This window comes from Mustela nigripes, chromosome 11 (assembly GCF_022355385.1).
Source record: "Mustela nigripes isolate SB6536 chromosome 11, MUSNIG.SB6536, whole genome shotgun sequence".
Lineage (NCBI taxonomy): Eukaryota > Metazoa > Chordata > Mammalia > Carnivora > Mustelidae > Mustela > Mustela nigripes.
In genome coordinates, this window is record NC_081567.1 from 24,680,253 (window position 1) to 24,707,144 (window position 26,892).

Below are 26,892 nucleotides of genomic sequence, written 5' to 3' on the forward strand. Positions count from 1 at the left end.
AATAATTTGGTGATTTCTGCTGGATGCTTCAGTTCTAAGTACAGTCACACGCCTTGTGAATCATTTAGCAAATCTGCAAAAGAAACTATATGTTGGGGCACCTGGCTGGCTTAGTCGGAAGAATGTGCCACTCTTGATTTCAGGGTCGTGAGTTCAAGCCCCATGCTGGGTGTAGAGATTACTTCAATAAATAAAAATTTATTATTTATTACTTAAATAAATAAAAATATTAAAAAGAATGCTATGTATACATATGTGTGTATATACACACACACGTACATATATATCCATTCCACACACACATATACATACATATGTTTCACATCACCACTGGTTTCATGTTTGATTCAACATAAGACTTTGATGCTGACTCATGTGTCAACCTCACAGGGGTAGAATCCCCATCCACACCCACGCCAGCTCCAAAGACTCATACTTGATATTCAATAAAGGTTTTAGATAAGATCTCTTGTTGTATTTCACCTTTGGGTAACATGGGGTGGGATATTTGTAGTTCAAGGTCATGAACAAATGTAGGTTCCCAAATTTAGAGGCCTCACATCCCTGAATAAGGATCCCATTTTTATTCAGGCCGGACTATTTGTCTGAGCACTGGTTTCCAAACCTTTGCCGGGGCCAGGAGGAGAGATTTCTAAGGACCAATAATCCATGTGCACATCTCTTAAAGACTGAATACATAATTCCCAGGTTCTCTCTTCCAGGTCTTTATGAACCAGTCTAAATGTTACAACAGTCTTTATTTTCAAAGCCCAAATATTTTATCTTGGAAAATCAGCAATCCAGGTATATATATTAAAAAAAAAAACCCAGCAGGGAATGACCAAATTTGCATCAGTATATACAATGTGGCGAGTTTCCCGTCATGGCTAATGGCTTGAATTCCCCTCCTGAAGCTCAGAAAGGCCCGGGTGTCATGGAAGAAGTAGTTCCATCTTTGTCTTTTCATTTGATGGGTGTCTGACTGCTGCAACAAACATCACGCCTCTAGATTCTCTTCTTGAACTGATCGCCTTAATCGCAGGTCTATGGACAGAGAAAAGAGGAATGAGCACCGATGCACCACTGCCTCGTGTCTCCAAGGGAAAGACCAAATTCAAGATCCTCCTGCCTTCTTCTGTTAAGTTTCTGCAATTCTCCCCTTGAACTCCCACCGTTAGGTGACATCAGTAAATGCTATCCCAAAAAAGATGAATGGGTTTGTTTGTTTCCTCCCTAAAATTCATTCTCCTCTGGCCTCAACTCCTGACTTCCTTTGGGAAGTCAACCCTTCCCCATTCTCAGTCCCTAGGGTCTGTTTGGTTGTACCACCTCTACCTACAGATGTCTGATCTGGCCAATGAATCACCACATTTTCATGGCCACAGCAATTGGCTCATTGATGCACACATCACCCGGTCAGATCCAGTGAAATACATTGAGAATTCTGGGTCTCTCCTTCTTTCCCACTAGACTTGAATCTGAGAAGGTATAAGAGGCTGATAAATTGTGAGCAAGGGCCTGTTCGAGAAAAGAGCTAACATGGTAAAAAAAACGGTATAGAAAGGAACCAGGTTCTGGTGACATATGCTGAGTCTCAGCTTCTGGCCATGCTTCAGGCAAGAATTATTCTTGGATTTTTGCTAAAGCCAGTTTGGGTCAGTTCTTTTCATTGAAAGGCTGATGCAGGAACAGCTCTGACCCGCTCTCATTTGGTTGGGTCTCCTTCAGGGCCAGTCTGGTTACTCACCACAAGCAGCATCTTGTTCCCTGACATGCAAAGGGTCCAGTTGCTGAAAGGGAATAAAACAGGTGGCCTCATCACTGGAAGAGAATGCAGACTCGGGTCCTGTTGCATAGCTGATGGGATCCGTAAGCCCCCTCCATTTCAAAATTAAGATGTGGCAGATGGAAACCAGGGCTCAGTCACAGACAAAGAAAACATGTTTTGTTTGGTCTTTTAAGGGAAAGTGATTCCATTAATTTATTCATTCATCTCTTAGATATTTACTGAGCATCTACAATATGCCAGGTAATATATCAGGGTCTGGGGCTCTAAGGATACAGACAGCATCTCTGCCTGCATAGGATTTAGAGTCAGGCCTCTAGATGCTGTATCTACATCATGCAAATGGTATTAATTTGCACAGATAGTAAATGGCATGGCAGTCTCTTCCGACAAGATCCTAGCTTCCAAAACCCAGTGGCATTTGAAATTAAACTGGATTTACCGTTTATCCATATCTTCTGGGACACCAAGGAAGCAAACAAGGGTTTTGGACTTAGAGCAGGATTTCAAATACCTCTTATACCCTCTTGGTAAGCATAAAATTGGTAAAATCTTCTTAAGAGTATGATATGGTAAAATCTATTAACATTATCATGGGCATGCCCTATGGCAAAAATACTCACATAAAAATAGTTTAAAATGTTTCATTACACACTGTTTTTAGTATTAGAAACAAAAAACCTGGAAACAACCCAAATGTCCAAATATATACCAACTGAAACAATGTCAGAAATTTAGTATTAAGTGATGAGGGATGGAGTTATGATACTAGGTGTATAGTATAGCCCCACTTTTCTAATAAATTAATAAATTTGTATATGCAGATGCATATATATGTATATTTAGAGATGCCTAGGGAAGAAGATCCAGAAGAGTATACACTGAACCATTATCACCGTGGGATGAGATTTCAAGGTACTTTCCCTCTCGGTGGAAATACTTCTGGATGCCTGGATTAGACAAGAGATGCACCCAAGCCCCATGAGGGCCTTTATCATGGTAACCCCAGCACCAAGAACAAGGTTCAGCTTGGAAAGGGTTGAACAGACATTACTTGTTAAATAAAAAAATACAGAAATGTTTAAACATAGAAAGTGAAGTGCCCTTATGCTACCCGCGTTTCCTGACGCACATTTTACAAGGAGGCAAGTCTGTGTCACAAGCGAGGGCCCCCAGGTGAAGTCCCGTCTCACCTCTACATCTCTCCTTTCCGGGATGAACGAGCTGGTGGTTGCTCTCTTCTCCACATCCTGCAGCTTGGTCAACTTTTCTATCAGGAACATTTTATCTTTGCCCTCCTGCCAAGAAGGAAAACAAAAACAAGAACAAAAATAAGGAGAATGGTGTGAGGTTAAGAAGAAAATGATGGGGGCGCCTGGGTGGCTCAGTGGTTAAGCTGCTGCCTTCGGCTCAGGTCATGATCTCAGGGTCCTGGGATCGAGTCCCGCATTGGGCTCTCTGCTCAGCAGGGAGCCTGCTTCCTCCTCTCTCTCTCTCTGCCTGCCTCTCTGCCTACGTGTGATTTCTCTCTGTCAAATAAATAAATAAAATCTTTAAAAAAAAAAAAAAGAAGAAAATGATGGAAAGAAGAGTGATTTTTTTTTTTTTTAAGGCAGGTAGGGTCCCAGACACAGGATAGAGACTGCCACCATGTTTTCTCTCTCTGTCTCTTCTTTTTAAGATTCACTTATGTATTTGAAGGGGGGAGGGGACGGGAGAGGACAGAGGGAGAGAGTCTTTTATTTTTTTTTAAGATTTCATTTATTTATTTGACAGACAGAGACAGTGAGAGAAGGAATACAAGCAGGGGGAGTGGGAGAGGGAGAAGCAGGCTTCCCGCTGAGCATGGAGCCTGATGCGGGGCTCGATCCCAGGACCCTAGGATCATGACCTCGGCTGAAGGTAGATGCTTAACATCTGAGCCACCCAGGCACCCCGCCCTTTTTTCTCATTAAACTTTCACCCGTGAATTTGAGTAGCTAACAAACAGTTATCATTATCATTTAGCATCCAACAGTTTTTGCAGTGGTATGTGCTTCACAATAATTTTCTTTTTTAAGGTTTTATTTATTTATTTGACACAGAGAGACAGAGTACAAGCAGGGGAAGAGAGAGAAGCAGGCTCTCCGCTGAGCAAGGAGCCCAGTGTAGGGCTCAATCCTAGGACCCTCAGATCACAACCTGAGATGAAGGCAGACGCCCAACTGACTGAGCCACCCAGGCGCCCCTCATAATAATTTTATATTTCCCTCATTCCTTCTACATTTATTCACTGGAATTCTGCAAGGAAGAGCTGTCCTTAGGAATTGGCATTTTAAACAAGTCTGCTAGCTGTCTTGGATATAGCCAACTGGTTTGGAAAGTGCTGGTATCTAGCAGCCATTTCCATACTCTAGTGCCAATTAGAATTACCTGGAGAGCTTGCAAAAATGAAAACTCCTAGGATTTATCCAAATGATCTAAACTTAGGGAGGCAAAGCTGCATGGTATTAAGAGTACAAACTCTGGCCTTGCCCAATTCAAGTCCCACCACTTACTAGCCCTGAGACTTTCAGCAGGTCATTTCACTATGTAAGCCTTAGTTTCCTTAATTTTAAAATAGGGATTAAAAGATTTGTATGCCCCAGAGAGAGTAATAAAAATTAAATCGGAATTTTTGTTCATTATTTAGCACATGCCAGGCATCGTGTAAATGCTCAACAAATGTTATCTGTTGCCATTACTTGTTGGAGGAGATCAGGGTAATAGGAATTTGCATTTTTAATAAGCATTCAAGAGTTTCAATGAAGGTGATCATACTTTGAGAAGGATTGTTACTGAGCCTATTTCCAGCCTCTTAGTCTGGGTTCTTTTAGAGACAACGAGCCTGTCTTTGTGGTCTACCCTCTGGGCCAGACTCCCACAGATGCAGACCTGTGGAGATGCTTCTGGTGCCTCCCTGAAATGATGCCATCTAAATCCCTCAACTTGGCACTGCCCTTACAACAGAAGGTTTTAAAATCAAATCCCTCCCCTGTTAAAATCTTCTAAAGACTTGCCCAAAATATTCTACGTGCTGTATCACAAAAATACAGGTGATGTTTGTGGGAACAGGCAGGTGAAAGAACATAATTAATCCATGCCCTTTCTTTATACCATATAAAGGACCAACCCAAGTGATCTGAAACCCCAAAGATTCAAGTAGATAGTACGCTGGGGAATCCTGCTTCTTTCCTATGTTCTTAGATGTAAGTGTTCATGTCATAATTATGTTGGTATTTAGAAGAAAAGGGAACCAGCCCAGCAGCCATGAGCAACCTTATTCCCAGACTGTGGTCTCTAAATACCATTTCAACAGGACTACTTGAAAAAATTATTCATGTTCTGGGACACGTAATGAACAAGAAAAGCCTGGAACATTTTATCCTTCCACAGAGCAAGTAACCTATCAAAGACTTCTAGAGTCATCAGGGGCGCCTGGGTGGCTCAGCTGGTAGCGGTCGCCTTTGGCTTGGATCATGATCCTAAGGTCCTGGGATAGAGCCCTGAATGGGGCTCCCTGCTTCTTCCTCTCCCTCTGCAGCTATCCATGCTTGTGCTCTCTCTCGCTCTCTCTGTCAAGTAAACAAAATATGTTTAAAAAAAAAAGAAAGAAAGACTTCTGGGGTCATGTCAAAAGAGCCTAGGAGCAAATTCAAAAGGATTTCCATTAGCAAAGGATGAGACTGTTTAAGCACAAATAAATTATTATAATTGAAATATGCCCGGGGCGCTCAGTGGGTTAAAGCCTCTGCCTTTAGCTCAAGTCATGATCTCAGAGTCCTGGGATAGAGCCCCACATAGGGCTCTCTGCTCAGCAGGGAGCCTGCTCCCCCCCGCACCCCACTCGGCCTGCGCCTCTGCCTATTTGTGATCTCTGTCTGTCCAATAAATAAATAAAATGTTAAAAAAAAAAAGATGCCCAAGTATACTTAAATCTATGAACCCATAAGGATAATTTTTAAATCCTCATTGGCCACATTTGGAGGTTGCTAGGTGTAGCGAGTTGAACAGTATCTCCCTTTTGAAAAGATATGTCCAAGTTATCCTGACCCCAGTACCTGTGACTATGGCCTTGTTTGGAAATGAGGTCTTTGCCAATGTAATTAAAGATTCTGAGATGAGGGACGCCTGGGTGGCTCAGTGGGTTAAAGCCTCTGCCTTCGGCTCAGGTCATGATCCCAGGGTCCAGGGATCGAGCCCCGCATCGGGCTCTCTGCTCAGCGGGGAGCCTGCTTCCCTTCCCCTCTCTCTGCCTGCCTCTCTGCCTACTTGTGATCTCTGTCTGTCAAATAAATAAATAAAATCTAAAAAAAAAAAAAAAGATTCTGAGATGAGATCCTTCTGGATGAGGATGAACCCTAAATTCAATGATGAGTCCTTAGAAGAGAAGGAAGAAACAGGCACACAGGGAAGAAGAACTTGCAAAGATGGAGGCAGAGAGAGCAGTTAGGAAGCCCTGAACAAACAAACAGCAGGGTGAGCCAGTGGTCCCCAAAAGAAGCTACTAGAACCATGGAACAGATTCTCTCTCACAGCGTTGGAAGGTACCAAACCTGCTGGCACCTTGATTTTGGACTTCTGGCATCAAGAACTGTGAGAGAATAAATCTGTTATTTTAAGCCACCAAGTTTGTGGTAATTTTCTATGGCAGGTCCAAGAAACTAATACAGGAGGGTACCAACACATCATTTAAAAACTGGTAAATTGGGGCGCCTGGGTGGCTCAGTGGGTTAAAGCCTCTGCCTTCAGCTCAGGTCATGATCCCAGGGTCCTGGGACTGAGCCCCGCAGGGAGCCTGCTTCCCTTCCTCTCTTTCTGCCTGTCTCTCTGCCTACTTGTGATCTTTGTCAAATAAATAAATAAAATCTTTTTAAAAACTGGTAAATAAAAGGGGAAAATGCATCTATGTTGCCTTTCCTCTATAAATTGTATTACAATATAGTCAAATAGTTGGTGAGCAAAAATTCCTTTTTTCATAGAGGAATTTTTTTCATAGAGGAATTCTAGCTAATTAATGCAGAAGAATTCCTAGGAGTAGAGTACCACTATTTTGTCATTTCTCACAAAATCAGTAGGTCTTCTAGGCAATATTAATCAAAGCCTGCAAAATCCATCAGGTGAAAGGCAGATGGGGAGCCTTGCAATGGATGGGTCAGGCTAACTAAGCATGGACCCACTGATTGCTTTTAACATCACAAAAATAGACAACTGGACATTTTATATCTCAAGGTGACGCCATAAGCAGCTCCGAGCATCATCTCTGAAGTATTCTAGCTAAAACACTGAATCTGAATTTAACCAGGTTTTCAAATCTCACAAGCAGGGTACAGGAAATATAAAGAAAAAAGAAACAATGGTGAACACCACGACAAGATTGCAAATCAGATATATCCAGAATGTAACAACTACCACAAGACAAATGATCTGGTTTCGTCAACAATAAATGGCAAGAGAAGAAAGGAGGTGTGAACAATTATAGATAAAAAGAAACAAGGGGCGCCTGGCTGGCTCAGCTGGTTAAGCAACTGCCTTCGGCTCAGGTCATGATCCCAAGATCCTGGGATCAAGCCCCACATTGGGCTCCCTGCTCCGTGGGGAGTCTACTTCTCCCTCTCCCTCTGCTGCTCTGCCTGCTTGTGTTCTCTCGATCTCTAATAAATAAATAAATAAATAAATAAATATCTAAAAAAGGAAAGAAAGAATCAAGAAACATACCAACAAATGCTACCTTTCTCAGATCCTGATCTGAACAACGCTAGTGTAAAAAGACACTTCACAGAGGTGCCTAGATGGCTCTGATGGTTAAGCCTCTGCCTTTGGCTTAGGTCATGGTCTCTGGTTCTGGGATCGTGCTCCAAGTCGGGCTTCCAGCTCAATGGTGAGTCTGCTTCTCCCTCTCTCTCTGTCTCTCCCACTGTTTGTGCTTTCTCTCTCTCTCTCTCTCTCAAGGAATCAATAAAATCTTTAAAAACAATTTAAAAAGAACACTTCAGAGGACAATCAGGAAAATTTGACCATTAATTGCAAATGAGATGACAGTAAGGAATTATTACCCTTTCTTTTAGGTTTGATGATGGTATTGTGGTTATATTTTTTAAAAGCCTGTATCTCCATCGGGCTCCCTGCTCAGTGGGGAGCATGCTTTTCCCTCTCTTCCAGGCTTCTGCTCTCTCTCACTATCTCTGTCTCTCTCTCGTAGATAAATAAAAAAAAAATCTTTTTAAAAAACAAAAAGTCTGTTTCTCTTAAACACATATAAGTTTTTACAGATAAAATTATATAAGTCTAGATGTGCTTTAAAATAATCCAGAGAGGGCACCTGGGTGGCTCAGTGGGTTAAAGCCCCTGCCTTCGGCTCACGTCATGATCCCAGGGTCCTAGGATAGAGTCCCACATCCAGCTCTCTGCTTAGTGGGGAGCCTGCTTTCTCCTCTCTCTGCCTGCCTCTTTGCCTACTTGTGATCTCTGTCGGTCAAATAAACAAATAAAATCTTTAATTAAAAAAAAATTATCCAGAAAGGGCACCTGGGTGGCTCAGTGGGTTAAGCCTCTGTCTCCGGACAGGTCATGATCTAGGGTCCTTGGATCAAGCCCCACATCGGGCTCTCTGCTCGTCAGGGAGCCTGCATCCCCCTCTCTCTCTGCCTGCCTCTCTGCCTACTTGTGATCTCTATCTCCCTCTGATGAATAAATAAATAAAATCTTTTTAAAAAATAAATTAACTAAATAAAATAAAATAATCCAGAGATGATAAGCACTGGGTGTTATATGTAACAACAATAAAATAAAATAATCCAGAGATTTATGTGAGGGTTAATAAAATAACAGTATCCACATGTTGACAGTAGTTGGTACTGAGTGGTGAGCACTCAGACATATTCAGAGTATGTCTGGAAATTCCCCTTATAAAATGTAAAAAAAAAAAAAAAATAGGAGGAGGAGAACAGAGGGACTAAGGGAACTTACATTGATAATCTGTTCATGGAGCAGTCTGATCATAATCTTCCTTCCCTCTGTGATCTGCCAGTAAAGGTAGGTGATGATTCTAGAAGCGAAGAAAAGAAAGAATGACAGACACTTTTGCCAATGTTTTGCAGGTCCTAAATTCCAAAAGGATGCAAAGAAACGGAGATATGTGCCTGCAAGTGGATTGTGGCCCTACAGTGTTCCTGAAAAGTTGTATCTGGGTGAGTTACAGGTTAAATACATCAGAGCAATGGCTCCAGGGGTGCCTGGGTGGCTCAGATGGTCAAGCATCTGCCTTCGGCTGGGGTCGGTCATGATCTCAGAGTCCTGGGATCAAGCCCCATGTTGGGCTCCCTCTCAGCACAGAGTCTGCTTCCCCTTCTCCCTCTGAGCCTGCCCCCACCCTGCTTGTGCTCTCTGTCTCAAGTAAAGTTAAAAAAAAAAAAAAAGAGAGAGAGAGCAACAGTTCTCAACCTGGCTGCACACGGAATCATGAGAGATGGAAAAAAGATTCATTCCATGGCCGCTTTTCAGATCAATTAACTGAGCTTCTCTGGGCAGAGGGCCAGATGACAGTATTTTTAGAAATTACACATGATTCTCACGTGTAGCCAGTTTGTGAGTCTGGACATTGCTATTCCAACTTCAATGTGATACAGATTTCCTGGGAAGCTTGTCAAAATGCAGATTCTGGGGTTCTGTAGGTCCGGGGTAGGGCCCAAGATTCTGGATCTCTAATAAGCTAGCTACCCAGTGAATTAGAAGTAAGATGCAACAAGGCCCTAGGAAAGCTCAGCATTTTAAAGAGGTCAGTGACAACCTAGTGTAGGGAAGGGAGGGCACGACCCGGAGCAAGGACACTCTGGTTTTAGCCCCTGTGTCACTCACAGGCTGTGCAGCCCGGAACCTATCTCTGCAAGCCAGCCCATCTCTGTCTCATCACTTCCACCTATAAAACTGAGAGGCTGCTCTGTAAGCACCACCCACTGGTTCCACTAGCCTGTGCTTTTTGAGTTTCGTCTCTCTTGGGGACGCCAGCAGGACTAGGCTTCTAGATAGGGACAGCTATTAGCCAACCAACTGTTCCCGCAAGAAGATAACACCAGCCTTGGCAGATCTGTTTTTTCACAAGAAGTCAGAAATCAATTGTTTTTATCTGCAAATGGAAGAACACTATCCTACCTACTAACAACACCCGACCCATTTCAATGTAATCAGAATCTCAGAAAGAATCACACACACAATTTTCCCAAGCAGTCTCAAATCCAAATTTTCACTTTGTGTTCATGTTTTTTCACTTTGTGTTCATGTTATTTCTTAAGAGGAGGCATAGCAGGCATTGCTTCCTTCATAAAACAGGCAAAAAAGGAAGAAAAGAAAGGAAAATCTAGGACAAGATGATAATAAGTAACTTTTTTAAAAATTCAAGGGCAAAATCAGGAGCATTCAGAACACTGAGCTACACTGTAGCTCTTTGCTCTCCCAGCAAACCTCCCCCAGACTACCCAGGGCAGAGTTAAGGGTGTGTTTCCCCCTCCAGATTCCTCAGGTGCTCCACTTACAACACAATGAGGGTGAGGATGAAAAAGAAATGCACACTTCCGATGAGGTTCCGGTAGATCCAAACAACCCACAGGTAGCTGGGCCTTTTACTCAGGGTGTCGATCCAGCCGTAGATGGAGTTAATGAAGAACGGCAGACCTCGGAAGGGGCCACAGTCAGCGGAAGGTTTCAGTCTGGTAAAACAAGGGACAGAAAGACATCTCTAGCACCGGACTTGGGTATAGCTTTTTCTGGAATCAAACTCTTCTTTCTGGGCTCTGCCCCTGGAAGCAGCAATTCTTGCCTGCTGTACACATACCCTCCTTCCAAACGAAACCCTCACCCTCGAGGCCTCAGCTATTATGTTTTATACATGTGACTTGTACTCCAAGGACCTGCTCCCAGACAGGCTTCTCACCAGATCTACTTGTTGCCCATCCAAAGAGGAGACAGTGATATCCTGGCGTGAAGAACTGAACTGGGTGATCAGATTCTTTTTCTGGGGAACTTGAACTAAGAAATATGAAGAGGGGTCCCTGTGATTTGTGGAAGCTGAACCTGAATTGTGAATTGTGAATTATGAATTGTGAAGCTGGAGCTGAATTGTGGCAACAGTGGCCACATGCAGTCAGTTGTTATGAACCAACAGAAACTAGAGGGAAACTAGGAACTGGTTAGAGAGAGAGAGAAAAGGGAGATGCAAAGACATCATTAAACTGAGGAGCCTGCCCTGAAGCCACTTGAATTCCTTATGGTTCCAGTTCTGCTTACATCCTAAAAGTCAACTCCTCTGTTCTTTCATTTGTTCATTCATTCACTCATTCATTCATTCATTCAATAAAAGTTTACCGTACCTGTCTGTACCCGGCATTGTGCTAGATACTAACTCTTGGGGATTCCATAGTAAATAAGACAGATGTGGACTGTGCCCTCTTGGGTCTACATTTTAGTAAGAAAGATGGACAACTAGGGATGCCTGGGTGGCTCAGTCAGTTAAGCATCTGCCTTCAGCTCAGGTCATGATCCCAGGTTCCTGGGATGGAGTCCGCATCGGGCTCGTTGCTCAGTGGGGTGAGTTTGTTTCCCCCTCTCTCTCTGCCCCTCCCCCCACTCATGCATTCCCCCTCTCTTTCAAATAAAATCCTTTTTTTTAAATTAAAAAATAGGGGCGCCTGGGTGGCTCAATGGGTTAAGGCTTCTGCCTTCGGCTCAGGTTATGATCCCAGGGTCCTGGGACCGAGCCCCACATCGGGTTCTTTTGCCCAGCAGGGAGCCTGCTTCCCTTCCTCTCTCTCTGCCTCTCTGCCTACTTGTGATCTCTGTCTGTCAAATAAATAAATAAAATCTTAAAAAAATAATAAACTATGAAAAAAAGAAAGATGAACAACTACTGGGTAATGATTAAACAAAGGTTCAAATAAAGGCTTTTCTGACCATGAACGATGAATGAAGAAAGGAAACTGCCTGAGAGAGAGAAGAGGTGGAACTGACATAGATAAGCAGGGTCAGGAGGGTCACCTCTTGAAGATGACTTCTGAGCAAAGAAACAGAGGGTGGACAGAAGGCCACCAAGCAAAGGGAGTGGGGAGAACACCTCAAACAGAGGACTCCACCCTGTGTCAGGAGAGGCTCACAGGGTCCCAGGCATGGAGCAAGAGCCACGAGGATGAAGGGAAGTGGAGCCAACGTGGGTTGAGGTCAGAGAGTTCGGAAGGAACCAGCTCAAGCAGGGCATTTCAGTTCACTTGGCTGAAGTCCTGTCCCTGTTCTGGGAAGCGGCTGTACATGGAGAAGTGAGGAAGCTGTGCCAAGTCACCTGCTAGGTAGGTGGTGACCAAACCAAGATCTCCTCCTTCCCTTGGTTGTTGTGTCTGCTGATTTCCAAGGGAACTTGGGCTAAAATAATGTATCAAGCTTATTAAGCATGTCTTCTCACTCTGATGTTTTGACATCCAGGGTCTTACTGACCCTGGAGAGACAGCCCTTGGTCCAGAGCCCTTATCCTACCCTCCACCGACTCTATCAGGCTCTCACACTCAGGGTCACTACCCCTGTGCCCTGATCACCCCAGGCCCAGGTACCAGACAACTCCAGTCAGCCCCTATACCTCAAAGCCCACTGAAATTGTTCCAACTAGCCAATCCTAAACCTGCCTACCCTGCCTCGACCTTTCCTTCCCATGGAAACCACCATAGAGGCTCTTGCTCACATTTTCTCCTCACTCCCTCTGCAACCTGACCAACCCTGGGGCTTCCACACGTGGCCCCCCGTGGTGTGGTACTCCCACCCCCCCCACCACCACTTCTACTGCGGTCTGAGAATAACAAATCACCTTTTCAACAGCATTCACGTTCTGATCTGCTGGCCTCACCATACCTTAATCATAATAAAGCCGAAATATTAAAGCCTTCACCCACCCCATCTCTAAGACCTCACCACAAGGCTCCTATCTCTTACCTCCAGATGGTGATGGCCAGGGTGCACAGGACCCCGGAGAAGGATGGGAAAAACAGCAAGAAGATGAAGAACGTCATCATCTGTGAGGCTCGCCAAGCTTTGCTTGGAGGCTGGAAATTCATCATCAGGCTGATCTGGAGAGAGAGAAACAGCCAGCTCCCATCTGCGGCCAGAGAAGCAGGCCAGAGGGACCCCACCTGGGCACTGGCTTCCTGATGCCCTTTTCAGCACCAACCCCTACCATCCCCAATGCAATTTCAACCACCACAGGGTCACATGGGACTGAGAGAGGCTAATTGACTCCAACTTCAGATTGACTCACATTTTTGACGTAAAACATGATGAAAAGAGTAATCATTTGGATAAAGGGCAGCAGAGGGCAGAAGAAGGTTCCAATCCTATGAGGGAAAAAGAGTGTCAGAGGTCAGGGGGAGACACAGAGAGTGGGGAGTAGGGGGAGATATAGGGGTTTGAAGGGAAGGGAAAGAGGGGGTTACGGGCTGTGTTTCTCCAAAATGCATATGTTGGAGTCCTAACTCCTAGTACCTCGGAATGTGTTATATTTGGAAATAGGGTCTTTAAAGGGGTAATTAAGGTAAAATGAGGTCACTAGGGTGGGCCCTAATGCAATCTTCCTAGTGTCCTTAAAAGAAGAGATTAGGGGGGCGCCTGGGTGGCTCAGTGGTTTGGGCTGCTGCCTTGGCTCGGGTCATGATCTCAGGGTCCTGGGATCGAGCCCCGCATGGGGCTCTCTGCTCCGCAGGAAGCCTGCTTCCCTCTCTCTCTCTGCCTGCCTCTCTGCCTACTTGTGATCTCTGTCTGTCAAATAAATAAATAAAATCTTAAAAATATATATATAAAGAGATTAGGACACAGATACACCCAGAAGAACCATGTGAGATCACTTCGAGAAGGTGCCATCGACAGGCCAAGGATGGAGGTCTTAGAAGAAACCAACCCTATGAACACTTTGATCTTGGACCTCCAGCCTCCAGAATCATGTTGCTTAAGCCACCCCTTCCGTGGTACTTCGTTTATGGAAGTCCTAACAAAAGGGGGAGACTGCTCTGTCACTGCAAACCAGGAAAACCCCCACCTTATCCAGGATCCTCACTTGTTCTCTTCCCAGCTTTGGGAAAGAGATTTTGCAGAAAGCAGCACCCACATACCACTAAATGGCCTTCAGCAAGCCCTAACCTAGATGTCCCAAATGCGGGACTTGTCCCTCTCCTCCCTTCATGGCATTTAAGACAGTCTGAGGTCCTGCAGGGACAGTCATTAAATTGCACTGAATGGGGTGCCTGGGTGGCTCAGTCGGTTGAGTGACTGCCTTCGGCTCAGTTCATTATCCTGGAGTCCCAGGACTGAGTCCCACATCCGGCTCCCCGCTCAGCAGGGAGTATGCCTTTCCCTCTGACCTCTCCCCTCTCATGCTCCTTCTCTCTCATTCTTTCTCTCTCACATAAATAAATAAAATAAAATCAATTTTTAAAAATCTTTAGGCGCGCCTGGGTGGCTCAGTGGGTTAAGGCCTCTGCCTTCGGCTCAGGTCATGATCCCAGGGTCCTGGGATCGAGCCCCACACTGGCTCCCTGCTCAGCGGGCAGTCTGCTTCTCTGTCTCCTGCTCCCCCTGCTTGTGCTCCCTCTCTCGCCGTCAAATAAACATACACCAAAAAATCGGCTGGTGTGCAAAAGCCTGAAGTTTGGGAAACACCTCACCTCACCTCACCTCTATCATCATCCCCTAACATACACTCGCTTTCTGTGGTCTTCTTTTTTTAGAAAGAAAGGGAGTGAGCAAGGGAGGGGCAGAGAGCGAATGCCAAGCAGGCTCCACAGCCAGAAGGGAGCAGATGAGGGCTCAATCTCACAGCCCCGAGATCATGCCCTGAGCTGAAACCAAGAGCCAGATGGTCTACCAACTGAGCCACCCAGGCACCTTTCCGTTATCTTCTTTTATTTTAATTATTTAAATCATTTTAATTATTTTATTTAATCACTTAAATTTTAATTATTTAATTATTTAAATTGTTTTGATTATTTAAATTTAAATTATTGGCTAACATAATTAAATTATGTTAGCCAACATATAGTACATCATTAGTTTTCGATGTAATGTTCAATGATTCATTAGTTGCATATAGCACCCAGTGCTCATCAGTTCACATGCCCTCCTTAATGCCCATCACCCACTTACCCCTTTCCTCCACCCCTCTCCTTTCCACAACCCTCCGTTTGTTTTCCGGAGTTTACAGTCTCTCATGGTTTGTCTCCCTCTCTGATTTCTTCCCATTCTGTTTTCCCTCCCTTCCCTATAATCCTCCGTGCTATTCCTTATATTCCCCGTATGAGTGAAACCATATGATACTTGTTTTTCTCTGATTAGCTGATTTAGGAACATCCTTTAGTAAAAAAAAATCTAAGAGTGACCCTATGTGTTATATTTGGAAATAGGGTCTTTAAAGGGGTAATTAAGGTAAAATGAGGTCACCATAAGGCCCAGCAATTCCACTTCTGGGTATATACCCAGAAGAACTGAAAGCAGGGTCTCAAAAAGACATTTGCATATCCATAATCATAGCAGCGTTATTCAGGGCAACCAAGAAGTAGAAGCAATCCAAAAGGCCATCCATGGATGGATGGATAAACGAAATGTGGTGCATCCATACAATGGGATATTATTCACTCTTACAAAGGAAAGAAGTGCTCTGTCAGCTACTATATGTAGAACCCAAAGACCATTATGCTAAGTGAAACATGGGAGTCACAAAAAGATAAACTCTGCATGATTCCACTGACATGAAGTATCTAGAGTAGTCAGACTCATAGAGACAGAAAATAGAGCACTGGCTGCAAGGGGCTGGGGAAGGGGGAGCTGGGGAGTTTTTGTTTCATGGGTAGGGAGTTTCACCTTTGCAAGATGAAGAGAGTTCTGGAGATCTGTTGTACAGCTATGCAAATAGACATGACTCAAATGTACACTTAGAAATGGTTAAGATGCCATCACATGATGCATTTTCCTAACATGGTTTTTAGAAACTGCTCATAAGGGTAACAATAGCCAAAATATCCCCACTTACAAAATATTTCTGAGTTGGTCTGAAGATTTTCAAAACTTACCACACCAGAGTTTGTGCATAGATCAGTTCCAGGACATTCCTGGCAATGTCGAACTCTTGTAAGCCAGAACTTGTGATAAATTGCATCCCAATGAGTCTGTGAAAAAAACTTCTGAGTTTAGTACCCAAATCATCAACTCTCTCCTTCAAAAGATTCCCCACAATCAACAAAGCAGAGGCTAACCAGTTTGGAATAAAGTCGTAAGTTCCCTTTGAAAAAATTCCCATTGAAAAAACAAAACAAAACAACAAAAAAACCTCCTCACTTTTACATCCAGACTCTGGACACAAGCTATAATAAAAGTGAGGTTGGGCAGACTGAGTGAGGAGACTGGACATGTAAGCTACCCCCTGAGGAAAGAATCTTTACATCATGCCATCTTATCGTGAGGGCAGCTCAAAGAAACTTGTACGTGTCTATAAGGAATGAGATGCTCAGCATATTATTAACAAATAAATGAATAAATCAATAAAAGAGGACTACACATGGGCCAATGAGAAGACTGCCTCAATTCTGTATACCTGGTTTCTAAAATAACAATTAGCACATTAATCAAATCCAACTAAATGAGTCATGACATAAGTCTAGATGTACTGTTAGGGAGAGATGCCCCAGCAGAGTCTTAAGATTAATTAGAGCAAACACCACAATGATTTGCAGTGTGACCCTATTTCTGTCTTTGAAATCACATAATACGTGATTGTGTGATTTCAAAGACACACAGACACACACACACATACACAAACCAGTATGTGCATAGAAAAATCTGGAAGGATATATACTAGAATGAAAATTATCTATAGCGGAAAGTTCTCCAATGACTTTCAGTTTCTGTGTTTTGTTTCTAGCCTTTTTTTTTTCTTTTCCCCAAGAGAAGGTTGTAAAGGGCTAGCTGAACCAAATGAACCTGAACAACAGGGCTGTCAGGTAAAAATGAAATATCAGTTAATTCAGAAGAAAGCAGTATCCCAAAGAACCAAAGGCAGACTTTTAATAGTACACAATAAAAAGTACACAAGGGACACCGATGTACTAAGTATATAAGCATAAAAGATAACCAGCCTTCCTGCTCAGCCAAGACAACAGCTTTGGTTCCAACATCAGGTATTAATTACTCAAGGCTGACAAATATTTACCTCCTCAAGAACTCGCCCAGGAAGGAATCAGCTAAAGAGAACACAAAATCCATCAGAAGGAGTCGGTAGATTTCCTGGCCAATGAGGGTTTCCCAACACTGAAAGGCAAACAAGAGTCAGGCGATGGCAAGGGGCTGTTGCTTCCTGCTCAACTCCCATCTCTTCCTGGCATTCTGCACTCATTAGGACATGACATTCATTAGGACTAGGTCAGTTTGACCGAGACCTGGCATACCCAGAAAAGCAGACCCACTCTGGGCACAGATGCAACATTAATTTGCTGAGTTTGTTTTCAAGGGTTTTTATTCCCTGTCTGTGCCCCTTCTCCCCCCATTAATTCTGCCCCCCAACGTGTGCCCCAAACTTTCCCTTCTCACTATCTCTCCTCTTAAAACTTTTCATCCCTGTCCTATGCTCTCTGGATCCCATTTTTCAGCAAGGGAGAGCAGAAGGCATCAATGGCAATAAGGCCTTCACCCTTTTTATTAACCTTAAGAAAATCCATTAATATCTGCTTGACTAAGAAAGTGGCCTAGGGGTTTAGCAGGCTAGCCCAAATTGGAAGTCTGACTTATTCAGTTCATGGAACTGGTGGTCAATTATTTCTGCAGGAAGTCAGTTCTATGAGCTGATGGACTGGGACCTTTTAGATTTGGCCAAACAAAGAGAGGGTGGTTTTCAGTGCGCAGCCCAAGGATGGATGGATGGATGGATGGATGGGCAGATGAATGGAAGGATAATATGATATCTACTCTAAGATCATGAATAGAAATTCTGAGAAACCAGAGAAACTCACTTCCTCCCTGGTGGTCAAGGGGTTAAGAAACCAAACTCAAGGCAGAACAGCATAGAAATCTCACCTCTTCACCAGCCTGGGCCACAATGTTGAGCCAATAGTAACAAAGAATTCCAATGATTGATATTTTCAGAAAGATGTTTCTAAATAACAGAAGAGAAAACAACTACCATTACCTTCCATGACAGTCATTAGAACTGTTTGCCGATATTTCCCTTTGGTCCCGTGGTAGGACTGAAATTTCTGCTCCCCTCTGGTTTGAGTGGGGCCAGAGGGCTAGTTCTGGCAAATGAGTTGTGAGCAAAAGTGATGTGTGTCCCTTTGTGTCACTTCAAGGCTGGAGCAATTAAATGCCAGTGAGATTCTAGAGCTCACTGTCTTCCCTCTGGAATGGCCATCAGCAGTATTTGAGATGCTTCCTGCTCTCAGTCTGGATCCCTCCATGAAGGACATGACCAAAACCCCCTCCCATCTACAATATACTACAATATACAATATAGTATGAGCAAGAAATAAATCTTTGTGTTCTAAGCCACTGAGACTGAGTAAAGCGGGGATGTTTGTTACTGCAGCATAACCTAATTCGTATCAACTGACCTAACCTCTTTTGGTGCATCTCCAAACTATCTGACTTCACTTCTCACTGATTGTATTAACAGTAAACGTACATACTATTCACTGCGTGCTGACCATAGACCGTACACTGTGTTAAGAACTTTACTGAACCACCTTAATCTTTACAACTTAATACTTACAACTTTATAACTCTTAATCCTTACAATCATATCATCATGCAGATAGTATTTTATGTCTATCTTACTGATGAAGAAACTAAATCTTAGAGGTGAAACAATTTGTCCAAGGTCACACAGTTTGCAAGGGGTTGAAAATGAGGACCACCTGCTCTAACAGCCTGAGCTCTTAAACCCAGTCACTTTGCCATAAGTCAACACCTGCTAGTTTTCATAGGGCTTCAGCACTGGTGTGCCAAGAACTGTGTGCCACTAGACCAGTGGTTCTCAAAGTGTGTCCTCCAACCCAGTAGTATCGGCCTTATCTGCAAACTTGCTAGAAAGGCAAATTTTCAGGCCCCACCCCAGAGCTACAGAATCAGAAACTCTGGGGATGGGGCCAGGCAATCCCTTCAGGTAATTCTAGTGTGTGCTGAAGGTTGAGAACCATAGTGTTAGACAGTAAGTTCCGTGAAGGAAGGGAACTGGCTCTGTCTTTTTCAATGCAAGATCCCTGATTTCTTGCCCATACCTCGCTTGCAGCAGACGCTCCATATATCTGGATTAATGCATTAGTGTACCTTTATTGCAGGGTAGTTCCACACTGAAGTTGAAAACACACTTGTCTAAGCTGAGAAAAGCTCATCTTAGATCAAAAAGAATTGTCTATTTCTGAGCTTTCCCATTCTCTCTTCATGTAGAGAAGATTTTGAATATTTTGAGTATTTTGTGAAGTGGTAGAAATGGCTGATGTCTATGAAAAGACAATTAACCTCTTTAGGGACCAGGAAAAACACAAATAGCAAAGTGATTGGTTCAAAATGGCCCGCTGAGGGGCGCCTGGGTGGCTCGGTGGGTTAAAGCTTCTGCCTTCGGATCAGGTCATGATCTCAAGAGTCCTGGGATCAAGCCCCGCACATCATCGGGCTCTCTGCTCAGCAGGGAGCCTGCCTCCCCCCTCCCCTCTGCCTGCCTCTCTGCCTACTTGTGATCTCTCTGTCAAATAAATAAATATAATCTTTAAAAAACAACAAAAACAAAATAAAACAAAAACAAAATGGCCCGCTGAGCACAAAGGTCTACCACCCTCCCTCCAAATTCTCCAAATGAGGTTGGCGAGCTGATTAGGAGTCAGATCTCAGATGCCGTGGAAGGCAAGAGCTCTCGAATTGATCAGTAAAGAAATTCAATTTGCCTTGTACAGACCTATTATTATAAATACCCATAACCAGGAACTGGTCAGGGAACTAGCCAGAAGAAGGAATAAGGACAAAACCTGGGGAATTTTATGCTTTGTTTATTGAAACCCCGGGGTCACTTCTAGCACAAAAAGGCACACCCTCCCAGACAATGATTTGCCAAAAGCACCCTCTCTACCTCCATATGGGTGTGTGAATTACAAAAATGGCCCTTTTCCTCCCAGCCAAGGCAATGGCTACGAAGGCTCACAGTTTGACTAATGGGAACACTGGATAAATTTCAGTCCCCACACAACTCCTCAGCCAGGAACCTTTTTTGTAGTCGACAACATACACATCTGTACATGTCATAACTGAGACCTATGTTAATGCTCAGGCTGATTGCAATTGGGGGAAAGATAAGCCCTAACTTTGAACAAAAGGCAGATGGACTTCACTGTATTTTCTGAGCGCTTTTTGGATTTTCTGGCTACAAAACACTTTATTCTTGGACTTCTTTTTGAAAACAGCACTTTGGTACTTGAACCTAACCCTACCTGCCCTCCATGGAACTAGAGGCCGGTGTTGGACAAGGCAGGCACACCTACCGGATCAGGAGGGTATAGACTTCATGCCGTGGCATCTCATACCGCTCCACCAGCCTGAACAGGGAGTAGAGACGTGGCACAGCCAGATTGATGCAAGACACAAGGAAAGGCAGTAATAGCACTGCCCCGGGGTTCCTGTGGCTCTTCAGGAACTGCAGAGGACAGAGGGAAAGAATTGAGATGCCAAGTGTGCACCGAACTCCTGTCGGCCTCCCACAGAAGGCTGTCCACAATGGGGAAAACCCAGGAGTAGCTTCTCTGGGATTAACTACCAAGGTACCCATTCTTGAGCACTTACCCTGAGCCAAGCATCACCCACATGACTGCATGTTATCCTCAGGACAGCCAAGCAGGTGGGTATGAATAGACTTATCTGATGGGCAAACTGAGGTCAGAGTGGCAAAAATGCTTGCCCGGGGTCACTCACTACCGAGTGGAAGATTTGAACCAAGTCGATGTGTCTTAGAGGCCTGAATGCTAATGGCCATTTTATGATTTTACTATCCTCGGCAAGAGGTCTGGGGCGACAAGAAGGTGTGCCCTGGCCATTGGAGCAAAACCTTAGATCTGGTGAAGCTACAGCACGTGGGTATCGATCACTAGAATTTTTCCTCCCCTCTCCTGGGCAGCCTTGTTAGTCTTCGCTATCATTGGGTGCTGAATTAGGAGAAAGGGGTGGCCTCTGCCAGACCATGCCATACCTTTGTATGAGGTCAAGAGAGGCACCCCTTCCTTCATGTGGATGCAACACCCTGGTATTTGGCTCAGGGTGGGGTCTCGGGTGCTTCTCGGACAGGTATCCTTTTAGTAAGGGATTCCTGTGGATTTTTTTTTTGTCTCCCACTACACCCTTCCCCACCCCCACCCCCGACCCTGCCTTCCTTTACCTCTGGATGGTTTTGGAAGCCCCACCTCCCCTTTGGCAATATTTTTATAACCAGGGTAAGACAGATTCAAATGTTGCCCCTTCCCCATGCTTATGAGCTTCAAGATCTGGGGCCAGATGCACAGCTTCTCTGAGCCCCTTTTCCCTGTCTGTATAATAAAGAGATTATCATGGAACCCATAGAGTCATTTCAAGAATTAAGTAAGACCAGGGGCACCTGGGTGGCTCACTCAGTGAAGTGTCTGACTCTTGATATTGGTTCAGGTCATGATCCCGGGGTCCTGGGATCAAGCCTTGCCATCGGGTTCCATGCTCAGTGGGGAGTCTGCTTAAGATTCTCTCCTTCTGGGGGCGCCTGGGTGACTCAGTGGTTTAAAGCCTCTGCCTTCAGCTCAGGTCATGATCTCAGGGTCCTGGGATCGAGTCCCACATCGGGCTCTCTGCTCAGCAGGGAGCCTGCTTCCTCCTCTCTCTGCCTTCCTCTCTGCCTACTTCTGATCTGTCTCGGTCAAAGAAATAAATAAAATCTTAAAAAAAAAATATTATCTCCCTCTGCCTGTCCCCCAGCACTCCCTGCCTCTCAAATAAACAAATAAATAAGAAGAATTAAATAAGACCAAATAGGGCAAGGTCTGGCCCCTAAATAACACAGGTAGGACATCATTCACTCATTCACAGGAAACTCTAGTTGCCAATGAATATGTCCCCTGCCTGGCACAGAGCAGACATTCAAACAACTCCACTTCTGCCTCCTCACCCCATTACCTGTCCTCCTTCCCTTCAGGTGGGCGTAGAGAAAAGCTTCCAGGTGAAGAAGAAACTCAACAGTCTTCTTTATGCCTACAGCTACCTGGTCACATCCTAAGTAGGGCATTGCTAAGGCCTTAAGCACTGAGACTTAATTTCCCTCTTTCAGGGCACACCTTCGTATGGTTGATGGCAAACCCTTAGATTTATATAATCCCACATCCATTTTCTTGCTGGCTTCTCCTTTACTTATTCACCCATTTGGCTGAGCATCTACTATGTATGAGGTATTGGGCCTAGAGCCCCACTACCATCTTTTGAAGACAGATGTATAAACAGGTTTTTTCAATACTACACATGAGAAGGGCACAGGGATAGGAATACCCAACTCGGTCTAGTGAGGGTGGTGGTGGTGGGGAGGAAATGACTGTGCTGACGTCTAGAGGAGGAGGAGTCTGCCAGATAAGGGAATTAGGGGAGATGGGGTGGAGAATGAACTGCATGTGTCCCATCTTGAGATAAGGAAAGGCATGGTGTGTTCAGGGAACTGTGTTCAGTTCAGCACTGAGTGCTGGTGTGTAGGATATGGGTAGTTGTGGGGTGTTGAGACTGGAGATATGGGCAGGGTCAGATCATATAAGATCTGTCAATCGTGCCATGGAGGATAGATTTTATATTAAGGGCAACAGGAAGCCATTAAAGAAAGTGACATAATCACACCTACCTGTACCACAATTCTAAAAGTCAGCAAACTGGCTACAATGAGCCCCTTTTCCAGGGGATCTGAAAGTCAAAACCTACAGAAAAGCAGTACTTTGCCCAGCTCTCCCAGCTAATTAGTAGTCTCCAAGTTCATATCATTAGGAAATAAAGAAAAAAGCAAACATCTTTCATCACCCACAGTACTGGACACTAAGTAGACTCTTCATTTAACTCTTCTCTGGTCCTGATCATACACCCACAAAGCCACATACCATCATTCCTGTTTTTGCAAGTGAGGAATACAGGGCTCAGAAATGTTAACTCATTCACAAAAGTCCATCAGATCACAATACTTCCTGAGTATCTTCTCAGTGCCAGGGGCAGTGGGAGGCATTATTTTTATTAGAAACCACAAATACAGGACGCCTGGGCGGCTTGGTTAAGCCGCGGCCTTCGGCTCAGGCCATGATCCCAGGGTTCTGGGATCGAGTCCCGCATCGGGCTCCTTGCTCATCAGGGAGCCTGCTTCTCTCGCTGCCTCTGCCTGCCTCTCTGCCTGCTTGTGTGTACTCTCTCTCTCTATGGCAAATAAATAAAATCTTAAAAAAAAAAAAAAAAAAAGAAAGAAAGAAAGAAACCCCAAATACCAGGTCTGTGGTCCAAGTGCCCATCTTTCCACTAGCCCAGAGCTTCTAGCTCAGAGGTGTGCACACACATCACCTGGGGACATGGTAAAGATGGATTCTGGGTCCATGGGCCAAGGAGGGACCCAAGATTCTGCAATTTTTCAGAAGCTTCCAGCTGACATCAATGCTGCTGGCCATGGAGTCTGGTGTGAGCGGCAGCTCTCTCCTGCTCTCCCCTCCAGCACCCCATCCTTCACCTGGTTCTGTGCTCTGGACTTTGGGGCTTCTGCTCCTGTGGTTACCTCTGAGTTGTTCTCAGCCAGGTAGTAAACAGCGACGCAGCAGGCAACCGCCACTCCAGTAGACACAACCCAGGCCGCCAGGTGAGCAGAGAAGCGGATCAGCTGCTGATTGAGCGTTAACTTGACATTCTCCTGACGGATTTCTGACAGGTTTTCCTACAAGCACAAGGAAGTCAAGCGGGCCCACAGACCCTCTCCACTGTTAGCAAAGACTCTCCGGGTGAATCTTTGGTATTCTGAGACACAAACCCACCCTGGATCCACAGAAGAAAGGGGAAAGTTCGAGTTGGACATGGATTATGACAGACCCATGGGAAAATCTCAAATGGACCAAGAATCCCCATCAAGGTGTCAAACACCTTTGAGGAACAGAAGGGACCAACAAATCAGGACCGTGCTCTTGAGGAAAGCTCTTTCAAGTCATTAAACTCTTTTTTGAAAAATAAGGCTAGGTGTTTATACCAAGGAAGTTAGCATTTTCAAACCTCTTATCAAAGCCCTTGCTTATAAATTCTGCTTGCTCTTTTTTTTTTTTTTCCTATTTCACCCATTTCCACCACTAAGCCACCACCCGCCCCCCACCCCTGTCCTGGCAACCACCAGTTTTTTCTCTGTATTTAAGAGTCTGTGTTTGGGGGGGTGACTGGGTGGATCAGTCATTAAACATCTGCCTTTGGCTCAGGTCATGATCCCAGGGTCCGGGGATCGAGCCCCACATCAGGCTCCCTGCTCAGCGGGGAGCCTGCTTCTCCCTCTCCCACCCACCCTGCTTGTGTTCCCTCTCTCCATCTCTGTCACATAAATAAATAAATAAATCTTTTGTTTTTTTTTTTGAAGTCCGTGTTCGGGTTTTTTGTTTGTTTATGGGTTTTCTCTCCCTCTTTCAGAATGTAGAATTTCTCAACCTCAGCATCAGAGAAATTCTCAGCTGTTATTCTATGTTGTGACAACTCTCCTGTATATTGCAGGATGTTTAGCAACATCCTGGTCTCCGCCCAGAGACACTAGTAGCACCCTCCCCCTCACTGTGACAATCAAAAAAATCTCCAGAGATTGTCACATGTCCCCTGAGGGGCAAAACTGTCCTGAGTTAAAAACCACTGGAAAAAAAATGTTAAACTTGGAACTGTGAGGTCAAGAAGCATTTACATTTAACATTTTGGTATAAATCCCTCTGCTGCCCCCTAAGAAGCTCATACCAACTACAGAGCTACTAGCATGTGAAAAGTTCATTCCCTAAACCATTACCAGCACTGGGCATTATGAATTTTTTTTTAAGATTTTATTTATTTATTTGACAGAGAGAGAGAAAGCAAGAGAGGGAATACAAGCAGGGAGAGTGGGAGAAGGAGAAGTAGGCTCCCCGCCAAGCAAGGAGCCTGATGCAGGGCTTGATCCCAGGACCCCGGAATCATGACCTGAACCACCCAGGCACCCCAGCATTATGAATATTTTTAGGCATTTTTGGTTCTGTTTCTTTTTCTTTTCTTTCTTTCTTTTTTTTTTTTTTTTTTGCCATGCTCAGGAACCAGAAAAAAAAATCATTATTACTTTAAGAAAAGTTACAGACATACTGAAGGAAGTTGGCCATGGGAAGGTGTTGTATAAAGCAAGCTTGCCTTACCCTGATTTCAGTGCTAAGATTCTTCTGTTTCAGCTTGACAGCTCTTTCGTGAGTGACGGTGAAGTCCCAGCAGAAAATCAGTTTAGCAATCCCTCTGGAGTAAATGTGGGGGTTGATGAAGTTGTTCCGGAAATACCTGGCCATGCTGGGGAAGGCAGAAACGAAAATATTGAAAGCTATTGAAGCAGACACTGGGGATGCAGGAATTAAACAAAAGAAAGTCTGAAAAACAATCTGAGGATTTTGAAGGGGCGGGGGGTGGGAGTTCGGGGTACCAGGTGGTGGGTATTATAGAGGGCATGGGGCACTGGGTATGGTGCTAAAATAATGAATACTATTAGGCTGAAAATAAATAAAAAATAACTAAAAAAAAAAAAAAGAAAGTCTGATCATTAACAGCAAAAGGCAACATGGAAGAGCTAGCAGCAGGTTCTACTGGGACAATAAGATCACAAACATAATGGTTAAGAGTGCTGGCTTTAAGATCTGACAAGCCTGGCTGACTATCCTGGATAGCGACTTGGGGGATCTTTGTTCTTTCAACTGCTATGAGCTTCAGTTTCCACATCTATATAATGGGAATAGTAATAGGACCCATTCACAGAGCTTTCTGTGAGTTTCTGCTTGCCGCTGCACTGAAGTACCCCAAACTCAGTGGCTTAAAACAACACACATGTATTCTCTTATTAGAAGTCAAAAGTCAGAAGATGGTTCTAAACTCAAGGTGTCGGCAGAGCTGTGTTCCTTATGGATGCTTTGGTGGAAAATCTGTTCCTCTGACTTTTCAGCTTCTAGAGACTGCCTGCATTCCTTGGTTTATGTTCTCTCTCAACTTCAAAGCCAAGAGAGCAGTATCTTTCATCCTCTCTGACCTTGACCCTCCTGCTTCCCACTTATAAGACCCTTATGATTAAGTCGCCCATCTTAACATCCTTAATTTAGTCACATCTGCAAAGACCTCTTTGCCAGGTAAGGTAACATATTCACAGCTTCTGGGGATTAGGACCTGACCTCTTTGGGAGGCAGAAGGGCACTGTTCAGCCCACCCTGAGCAGCAATGCAGTGTTTAGAACAGTGAGCTCTTTATAAAAGCAAAAGCTATTATCACAGTGACAACAGCAGGACTCAGTGACATCAGCCCAGGAAGCACTTAGCACTGAGCCTGACATGTAAAAAATGCTGAGTAAAATGACACTACCTCTCCAAAATTTGCCACTGACTTAACAGCAGCTTAAGAAACATTTCCTAGTTTGAATAAAACAGAAAAAAATGAAATCTCATTTTTTGAGTTGGAGTGCTGGCAGTGAGGTTGTTACGGGCTGAACTGTATACCCTAAAAGCTCGTATGTTGAAGTCCTAACCCCCAGTACCCCAGAAACAATGGTATTTGGAAATCAGGTCTTTATAGAGGTAATTTTATTAAAATGAGGTTATCACGGTGGGCCCTTGTCCAATATGCTCGGTGTCCTTATAGGAAGAGGAGATTAAGACTCAGACATTCATTGAGGAAAGACTGTGTGAAGTCACAGTGAGAAGGCAGCTGTCCATATGCCAAGAACGGAGGCCTCAGAAGAAACCAACTTGCCAACACCTTGACCTTAGACTTCTAGACTCCAGAACTTGAGAAACACATTTCTGCGTTTAAGCCACCCAGCCTGTGCA

The 26,892-nt window shown here is 44.3% G+C and overlaps 1 protein-coding gene across 3 annotated transcripts in view; it reads right to left on the reverse strand.

Annotated features, from left to right (window-relative positions):
- Nucleotides 1–739: 739 nt before the first annotated feature.
- The window catches only part of TMC5 (transmembrane channel like 5), an 80,903-nt gene continuing 54,750 nt past the window's right edge, over nucleotides 740–26,892 (reverse strand). For all 3 annotated transcript variants that reach the window (XM_059415231.1, XM_059415230.1, XM_059415229.1), the window contains exons 9-21: nucleotides 25,231–25,375; nucleotides 23,607–23,762; nucleotides 20,344–20,495; nucleotides 17,891–17,969; nucleotides 17,031–17,128; nucleotides 15,895–15,990; nucleotides 13,095–13,170; nucleotides 12,773–12,906; nucleotides 10,336–10,509; nucleotides 8,774–8,852; nucleotides 2,980–3,084; nucleotides 1,748–1,790; nucleotides 740–1,044 (exon numbers count right to left, since the gene is read on the reverse strand). In XM_059415231.1, the coding sequence (XP_059271214.1) occupies nucleotides 998–1,044; nucleotides 1,748–1,790; nucleotides 2,980–3,084; nucleotides 8,774–8,852; nucleotides 10,336–10,509; nucleotides 12,773–12,906; nucleotides 13,095–13,170; nucleotides 15,895–15,990; nucleotides 17,031–17,128; nucleotides 17,891–17,969; nucleotides 20,344–20,495; nucleotides 23,607–23,762; nucleotides 25,231–25,375 (1,384 nt within the window). In that variant the 3' untranslated portion in view covers nucleotides 740–997. The remainder of the gene's footprint in view (nucleotides 1,045–1,747; nucleotides 1,791–2,979; nucleotides 3,085–8,773; nucleotides 8,853–10,335; nucleotides 10,510–12,772; nucleotides 12,907–13,094; nucleotides 13,171–15,894; nucleotides 15,991–17,030; nucleotides 17,129–17,890; nucleotides 17,970–20,343; nucleotides 20,496–23,606; nucleotides 23,763–25,230; nucleotides 25,376–26,892) is intronic.